Below are 8,557 nucleotides of genomic sequence, written 5' to 3'. Positions count from 1 at the left end.
TCACATTCCATCTCACCGTGTGGTTCCAATCCTGCCTCTGCCACTTCTCAGTTGTATGCCCCAACCCAACCTGTCTGGCTCTGTCCTCCTTAACAAAAGGACGGCCCTGGCCACGAGCCACAGCCAGCAACGCTTAAGCACCAGGGCCGGCGAGTGCCCTGCCGTGGCACGGCTCCAGCGTCGCGCTCTCGAACTCATTTGCTTTCCTTAACGAGAGAAGTTTCCAGATGAGGGCTGAACCCTCTTCGCCCCGCCCACGGCCCCTGAACGCTGGGGGAGGAGTGCATGGGGAGGGGCGGCCCTCAAACGGGTCATTGCCATTAATAGAGACCTCAAACACCGCCTGCTAAAAATACCCGACTGGAGGCGCATAAAAGGGCAGCCGGGCCCAGCGCCCCGCACTTCTCTGAGCAGACGTCCAGAGCAGAGTCAGCCAGCATGACCGAGCGCCGCGTCCCCTTCTCGCTCCTGCGGGGCCCCAGCTGGGACCCCTTCCGCGACTGGTATCCGCATAGCCGCCTCTTCGACCAGGCCTTCGGGCTGCCCCGGCTGCCGGAGGAGTGGTCGCAGTGGTTCGGCGGCAGCAGCTGGCCAGGCTACGTGCGCCCCCTGCCCCCCGCCGCGATCGAGAGCCCTGCAGTGGCCGCGCCCGCCTACAGCCGCGCGCTCAGCCGGCAGCTCAGCAGCGGGGTCTCGGAGATCCGGCACACGGCAGACCGCTGGCGCGTGTCCCTGGATGTCAACCACTTCGCCCCGGACGAGCTGACGGTCAAGACCAAGGATGGCGTGGTGGAGATCACCGGTGAGCCCCCCTGCTCCTGCAGGGGAGGGGAGGAGGCTAGCAGGGCGGGCAGGGCCGGGGGGTGCCGTTGGAACAGGGGTCCCGGGGGCCTGGGGAGTTAAACGTTGGCCCAGCACCGGGAAAAACAGGATCCCTGATTCCCCTGCTCAGGAATTGGGAGTGCGGGTCGCTTCTAAGGGCGCTTTCTGCTCTGTAATCCCAGCGCTTTGGGAGGCCGAGACGGGAGGATCGCTTGAGGCCAGGAGTTCAAGACTAGCCTGGGCAACATAGCGAGACGCGCCCCCCCCCCCCCCCACGACCCCGCGCCATTACAAAAAAATAAAGCAAACAAAACATTTTTTTAAAGATCATCGATGAGGAGAGGAAATGCGCCTTTCCACAGAGTCCCCTCCCCCACCCACAGCCCTATCCCCAGATAAGCTGGGGGTTCCCTGGCGCGGTCCCTGTTTCTAGCCGCGGAGTGGGCATGTGCGCGGCTCCAAGTGCGCCTGCGTACTGCTCATTCCCCAGCTCGGCGCCCTGCTTCATTCCTCCCAAAACTCTGAATCGAAGAACTTTCCGGAAGTTTCTGAGAGCCCAGACCGGCGGGCACGCCCCCATCCCCAACCCCCTCTGTTAATCCCTGCCGGCCTGCAGTCCTGGCTGCTTCCAAGCAGGAGGTGGGGCCTGTGGCCTGGCGGGGCCGAAAGGCGGTCCCCTCCCCCGCAGTCTGATTTCCCTCTTCCCCCTAAAGGCAAGCATGAGGAGCGGCAGGACGAGCATGGCTACATCTCCCGGTGCTTCACGCGGAAATACACGTGAGTCCTGGCGCCAGGTCGGGGGGGGCGGGTGGGTGGCGGGGGAGGGGGGGCGGGGGGTGGTCAGGGAAGAGGGCACAGGGACCCACCCGTTGTGTAATGTAACGCTCGCCTTTCCTCTTTGCACGTCCAGGCTGCCCCCCGGTGTGGACCCCACCCAGGTCTCCTCCTCCCTGTCCCCTGAGGGCACACTGACCGTGGAGGCCCCCATGCCCAAGCTAGCCACGCAGTCCAACGAGATCACTATCCCAGTCACCTTCGAGTCGCGGGCCCAGCTTGGGGGCCCAGAAGCTGCAAAATCCAACGAGACTGCTGCCAAGTAAAGCCTTAGCCCGGATGCCCACCCCTGCTGCCGCCACAGGCTGTGCCTCCCCCCACCATCTGTGTGTTCTTTTGATACATTTATCTTCTGTTTTTCTCAAATAAAGTTCGAAGCAACCCACCTGTCACTGGCCCAGGCCCTGGTGTTTGTGGAAGGAAGCCTCAGGCACCTGCCATTTGCTGGCTTTCAGGAGTCACCTTTGCTCAGGGTGTACTGCGTGCCCAGCCCCGTGCTGGGCCATGTGGGTACACTGGTATAGGTTGCTGGACACAGGCTGACTAGCATCCATAAAGACAGAGGTCGTAGGGCCGGGCGCAGTGGCTCATACCTGCAATCCCAGCACTTTGGGGGGTTGAAGCAGGAGGAGTGCTTGAAGCCAAGAGTTCTAGACCAGCCTGGACACCATAGTAAGACTCTGTCTCTAAAAAATAAAAATTAGCCAGGGTGGTACTGCGCGCCTGTAGTCCCAGCTACTCAGGAGACTGAGGCAGGAGGATCGCTTGAGCCCAGGAGTTGAAGGGTACAGTGAGCCAAGATTGTGCCATTGCACTCCAGCCTGGACAACAGAACAAGATCCTGTCTCAAAACAACCAAAAGCCCAGAGAGAAAGAGACCCTGTCTTTAAAAGAAAAAAAAAGAGGTCATGATTGCAAGGTCACAGTTGCAATTAAAACTGTAAGGTGGGGAAGGGGGAGGAAATAGGAGAAGCACCTGAGGCTTGAGTTCTCAGGAGCACCTAGGTTGGGTCCCAGGTGAAGGGGCGCAGAGGTAATTGCACCTCCCCACAGAGCTGATGGGAGGATTACTATGTCAAAAGCTTGGCGTCGGCTTCAGCACACCCCAAGGACACCGCAGTGGACCTGGCAAGCTTTCAGATCTCTGTCACCGCCACACTCCCTGAGGCCAGGGCATCCCTGTTGGCAGTCACAAGGGAACTGGCAAGCCGAACTGGGGTGAGAACGGAGCCCGCAGAGTCTCGGGGTGGGGAGATTGGGCAGAACCCTGGCCAACTGACGGGCTCAGACCTGTGCTGCTGGCTGGGCCAGCAGTTCTTGTTGCCTGTGTTGATTTCCAGTTGGCCTCCCTCCAGGTGTAGTCAAGCTTCCACGGGCCCAGTTCCCCTCTCCCTTGTCTGCCCTTGCCCTAGCTGCCACCCTCTAACCAGGCCCAGGGAAAGTTGTGGAGGTAGAAAGCAGATGGGGGACCGGGCGCGGTGGCTCACACCTATAATCCCAGCACTTTGGGAGGCCGAGGCGGGTGGATTACCTGAGGACAGGAGTTCGAGACAGCCTGGCCAACACGGTGAAACCCCATCTCTACTAAAAGTACAAAAATTAGCTGGGCGTGGTGTCACATGCCTGTAATTCCAGCTACTCAGGAGGCTGAGGCAGGGGAATCGCTTGAACCCAGGAGGCAGAGGTTGCAGTGAGCTGAGATCCGTGCCACTGCCCTCCAGCTTGGGGGACAAGAGCAAAACTCCATCTCAAAAAAACAGATGGGAGCTTTGGAGCTCAGTCCCAAGGTCCTCAAATTTTTGAGGCACCCAGAGTCTGAGGCTATAGCAAGATACTCCCATGTTCAAGGCGGAGCTTGCAGTGAGCTGAGATCGTGCCACTGCACTCCAGCCTGGGTGACAGAGGGAGACTGTTTCAGGAAAAAATAAAAAAGATACTCCCATGTTTTCTCAGCCCACAGCCTGACTTTTCCAGGTTCCCTAAGAAGGGTGGCACCCTGCAAGCGAGGGCCTGGAGCATGTCCACACCACCCCCAATATCACCCCACACCACCTTTCTTTTTTTTTTTTTTGAGACCGAGTTTTGCTCTTGTTGCCCAGGCTGGAGTGCAATGGCGTGATCTCGGCTCACTGCAACCTCTGCCTCCCGGGTTCAAGCGATTCTCCTGCCTCAGCCTCCAGAGTAGCTGGGATTATAGGCGTGCGCCACCCTACCTGGCTAATTTTTGTATTTTTAGTAGAGACGGGGTTTTTCTATGTTGGTCAGGTGGGTCTCGAACTCCCAACCTCAGGTGATCTGCCCACCTCAGCCTCCCAAAGTGCTGGGATTACAGGCGTGAGACACCACGCCCGGCCCCAGCTTCTTTTTTTTAGAGACAGTCTCCTACTGTCACGCCGGTGTGCAGTAGTGGGATCTTGGTGCACCATACCAAAGTGTTGCAGCCTGGAACTCCTAAGCTCAAGGCATCTCCAGAAGCGCGCCACAAGCCTGGCTTTTTTTTTTTTTTTTTTTTTTGGTAGACATAGAGTCTCGCTATGCTGCCCAGGCTGGTATCAAACTCCTGAGCTCAAGCCATCCTCCTGTGCTGGCCTCCCAAAGTGCTGGGATTACTGGAGCGAGTCCCTGTGCCCAACCCAGTCTACTCCCTCATGGGTTCCCTGTCCAGAGACCCACATCTGGAGCAGGGTGGGGAGTCAGAGCAGGTCCCAGCCCATGCTCTAGGGCTCAGCTCAGATGATGTGAGCCTGGGGCAGCACCTCTGGGCATAGTGGGCTCTGGCTGGCAGGACGGGGCAGGGTGGCCCAGATCTGGGGGTCTCTGCTGGGTGTTAGATTTGTGGAGTCTTTGTGCTGCTTCTGGGGTGCAGGGGCAATTCCGGGCCTCTCCAGGCCTGTCCTGCCTTTTTTTTTTTTTTTTTTTTTGAGATGGAGTCTCACTCTGTCGCCCAGGCTGGAGAGCAATGGCATAATCTCGGCTCACTGCAAGCTCCGCCTCCCGGATTCAAGCGATTCTCACGCCTCAGCTTCCTGAGTAGCTGGGATTATAGGCACCTGTCACCACACCTGGCTAATTTTTGTATTTTTAGTAGAGTCAGGCTTTCTCCACGTTGGCCAGGCTGGTCTCAAATTCTGAGACAGGAGAATTGCCTGAACCCAGGAGGTGGAGGTTGCGGTGAGCTGAGATTGTACCACTGCACTCCAGCCTGGGCAAAAGTGAGACTCGGTCTCAAACAAACAAAAAGGCAGGACAGGCCTGTAGAGGCCTGGAACTGCCCCTCCTCCCCAGGAGGGGTGTTGTCTAGGGCTTGCTGACCTCAGAGTCTGTAAGATCAGGCAGCCCCGGGCCTTGGTTGCCCAGGAGTGAATTATTTCCAGGCGCCATCATCACTCCGACTATAGAATCGACTCAGGATTTGGCAGGTGCAGCTTTCCACTGCTCCATTGAGAGGGTGGAGAGAGAAGCAAAAGCTGCCCACAGAAAGGCGACAAGGGACCCCAGAGCTAGGTTCAAAGAGCCTCTTGGTGATGGGAGAGAGCCACCGACAGGAGGGACAGGAGGGTTGGGGGAACTGGAGCTCCAGCCCAGGGACAGAGCCCCAGACCACTGAAGCCCTATGCCACCCTGGCAGAGCCCAGGGCACAGCAGGGATCAGGCTGGCCCCCCAAACACCTCCCCACCATTCCCACATGCATACACCAGGACCTGGGGGGTTGCAACAATGCCAGAGGTCAGGGGTTGGCAAGGGAGGGAGAGGAGGGAGGAAGCAGCATAGCAGAGGGATGTGGGTGAGGCTGGGCTTGTCTCAGTCTGGCACTGGCCCTCAAAGCTCAGAATCTCTGATATGGGGGCTAGGCCCCACTCTCATACTGCCCTCCCAGGGAAACTGCCCCCAGGAAATATGGGGGGAACCTCTGAGTATAGCTCCCCTGGGGCCTGGAGGGCATATCAAGACATGGGGGATGGTGAACAGCATCATAGCTCTAAGTGTCCCTGATCTGGCTGGGCGTGGTGGCTTACCCCTGTAATCGCAGCACTTTGGGAGGCTGAAGGTGGCAGATCACCTGAGGTCAGGAGTTCAAGACCAGCCTGGCCAACATGGCAAAACCCCTCTCTACTAAAAATACAAAAATTAGCCGGGTGTGGTGGTGCACGCCTGTAATCCCAGCTACTCAGAGGTTGCAGTGAGCCGAGATCAGGCCACTGCACTCCAGCCTGGGCGACAGAGCAAGACTTTCAGGGAAAAAAAAAAAAAGTGTCCCTCATCTGTAAATGCCTAGTGAAAATTAGAGAAAGGCACTGCAGGCTGGGCGCAGGGGCTCACACCTGTAATCCCAGCACTTTGGGAGGCTGAGGCAGGAGATATGCTTAACACCAGGAGTCAGAGAGCAGCCTGGGCAACATAGCAAGAACCCATCTCTGCAAAAAAAGAAAAAAAAAAAAATTAGTCACATATGGTGGTGTGCACCTGCAGGAGGATCACTTGAGCCCAAAAGTTCGAGGCTGCAGTGAGTTATGATCACACCACTGCACTCCAGCCTGAGTGACAGAGCAAGACCTTGTCTCAAAAATAAATAAATAATAAAATTTAAAAAAAGAAAAGGTGTTCCCAAATGGGTGCAGTGGCTCACGCCTGTAATCTCAGCACTTTGGGAGGCCAAGGCGGGTGGATTACGAGATCAGGGGTTTGAGACCAGCCTGGCCAGTATGGCCGGGTGTGGTGGCACGCCTGTAGTCCCAGTGGGCCGGGAATTGGTGGGTTCTTGGTCTCACTGACTTCAAGAATGAAGCCGAGGACGCTCGCGGTGAGTGTCACAATTCTTAAAGGCGGCGTGTCCGGAGTTTGTTCCTTCTGATGTTTGGATGTGTTCGGAGTTTCTTCCTTCTGGTGGATTCGTGGTCTCGCTGGCTCAGTAGCGAAGCTGCAGACCTTCGCGGTGAGTGTTACAGCTCTTAAGGCGGCGCGTCTGGAGTTGTTTGTTTCTCCGGTGGGTTCGTGGTCTCGCTGGCTGAGGAGTGAAACTACAGATTTTCACGGCAAGAGTTACAGCTCTTAAAGGCAGCACGGACCTAAACAGTGAAAGCACAAAGCTTCCGCGCTGCGGAAGGAGACCCTAGCAACTTGCTAGTACAGGTTCGGGCAGCCTGCTTTTATTCTCTTATCTGGCCCCACCCACATGCTGCTGATTGGTCCATTTTACAGAGAGCCGACTGGTCCATTTTACAGAGAGCTGATTGGTCCGTTTTGACAGGGTGCTGATTGGTGCATTTACAATCCCTGAGCTAGACACAAAAGTTCTCCACATCCCCACTAGATTAGCTAGATACAGAGTGTGGACACAAAGGTTCTCCAAGTCCCCACCAGAGTAGCGAGATAGGGTGTCGATTGGTGCATTCAGAAACCCTGAGCTAGACACAGGGTGCTTATTGGTGTCTTTACAAACCTTGAGCTAGATACAGAGTGCCGATTGGTTTGTTTACAACCCTTTAACTAGACATAAAGTTTCCCCACCAGACTCAGGAGTCGGGTTGGCTTCACCCAGTGGATCTGGTACGGGGGCCGCAGGTGGAACTGCCTGCCAGTCCCGTGCTGTGCGCCCGCACTCCTCAGCCCTTGGGGTGGTCGATGGGACCGGGCGCCGTGGAGCAGGGGGCGGTGCTCGTCAGGGAGGCTCCGGCCGCGCAGGAGCCCATGGGCGGGGTGGGGAGGCTCAGGCATGGCGGGCTGCAGGTCCCGAGCCCTGCTCCGCCGGGAGGCAGCTAAGGCCCGGCGAGAACTCGAGCACAGCAGCTGTTGGCCCAGGTGCTAAGCCCCTCACTGCCAGGGGCCGGCGGGGCCAGCTGGCTGCTCCGAGTGCGGGCCCGCTGAGCCCACGCCCACCCGGAACTCGCGCTGGCCCGCAACCGCCACGCGCAGCCCCGGTTCCCGCCCGCGCCTCTCCCTCCACACCTCCCCACAAGCTGAGGGAGCTGGCTCCGGCCTCGCCAGCCCAGGAGGGTGCTCCCACAGTGCAGCGGCGGGCTGAAGGCCTCCTCAAGTGCCGCCAAAGTGGGAGCTCGGGCAAAGGGGGCGCCGAGAGCGAGCGAGGACTGCCAGCACGCTGTCACCTCTCACCAGCTACTCGGGAGGCTGAGGCAGAAGAATCGCTTGAACCCAGGAGGCAGAGGTTGCAGTGAGCCGAGATTATGCCACTGCACTCCAGCCTGGGCAAAAGAGCGAGACTCCGTCTCAAAAAAAAAAAAAAAGAAAAAGAAAAAGAAAAGGTGTTCCCTCCACGCCCCAGTGGACTCATTCGTTTGGGCAGGTACCTTTCCCAGAAACTGGCTGGTCCAACCCCTCAGCTTACAGAGGGGGAACTTGAGGGCTGACTGGGACCGCATTTGGCCAGGGTCACCCAGCAGGTCTGGGCAGAGCAGGAGCAGGGTGCGTGCACTCCACCCCAAAGGGCGCACTGTTCTACCCATCAACCGATGCCCTGGGTGCCAGTGCTGAGGAGCCCAGGGATGGAGACCCACGCATGAGAAGAGATCACTCCATTCCTGGCACGCTCCTCCTGGTCGAGACCTCTGGTTCTCTTTCCCTTTCCAGCTCGCCAGATGACTTTGGACCTTGCTGTGCCCATCTAACTGTGCCTCCCAAGGACGAGCCATATTTTCATGGGCTGCTTACAAGAGACAGCTCTGCCAACCGCCAGTTGGTGCTGGGAGAGTTGGCAGTGTGACAAATGCCGGGAATCCCTGGCTTGGCTGAGAAGGGATGGCTCTGGATCAATAACAGACTCGTGGGATGGCCTCGGGCAGGAGCACGAGGGTGAGAGAGCCTCCCTGGCTGGCCTGCAAACAAAAGCAAGTGTCTAGCCAGGGCTCTCGACTCTCAGCCCAGGGAGAAAAGAGCACAGCTGGG

General features: G+C 57.9%; 1 protein-coding gene across 1 annotated transcript; it reads left to right on the top strand.

Annotated features, from left to right (window-relative positions):
* Positions 1–271: 271 nt before the first annotated feature.
* Positions 272–2,048, top strand: HSPB1 (heat shock protein family B (small) member 1). Its single transcript, XM_032756252.2, has 3 exons — positions 272–802; positions 1,536–1,599; positions 1,733–2,048. The coding sequence occupies exons 1-3, from the start codon at positions 439–441 to the stop codon at positions 1,920–1,922; spliced, it is 618 nt and encodes a 205-aa protein (XP_032612143.1). The 5' UTR covers positions 272–438; the 3' UTR covers positions 1,923–2,048.
* Positions 2,049–8,557: the final 6,509 nt, after the last annotated feature.

This window comes from Hylobates moloch, unplaced genomic scaffold (assembly GCF_009828535.3).
Source record: "Hylobates moloch isolate HMO894 unplaced genomic scaffold, HMol_V3 SCAFFOLD_1, whole genome shotgun sequence".
Classification (NCBI taxonomy): domain Eukaryota; kingdom Metazoa; phylum Chordata; class Mammalia; order Primates; family Hylobatidae; genus Hylobates; species Hylobates moloch.
Note: the sequence above shows the minus strand (reverse complement) of the source record. Positions and strands in the feature narration are given on the sequence as shown.

Coding starts and splice junctions, on each gene's coding strand:
- HSPB1 (XM_032756252.2), top strand. CDS start 439: ATGACCGAGCGCCGCGTCCCCTTCTCGCTCCTGCGGGGCCCCAGCTGG. Junction 803..1,535: donor TGGCGTGGTGGAGATCACCG/GTGAGCCCCCCT, acceptor TTCCCCCTAAAG/GCAAGCATGAGGAGCGGCAG. Junction 1,600..1,732: donor TGCTTCACGCGGAAATACAC/GTGAGTCCTGGC, acceptor TTGCACGTCCAG/GCTGCCCCCCGGTGTGGACC.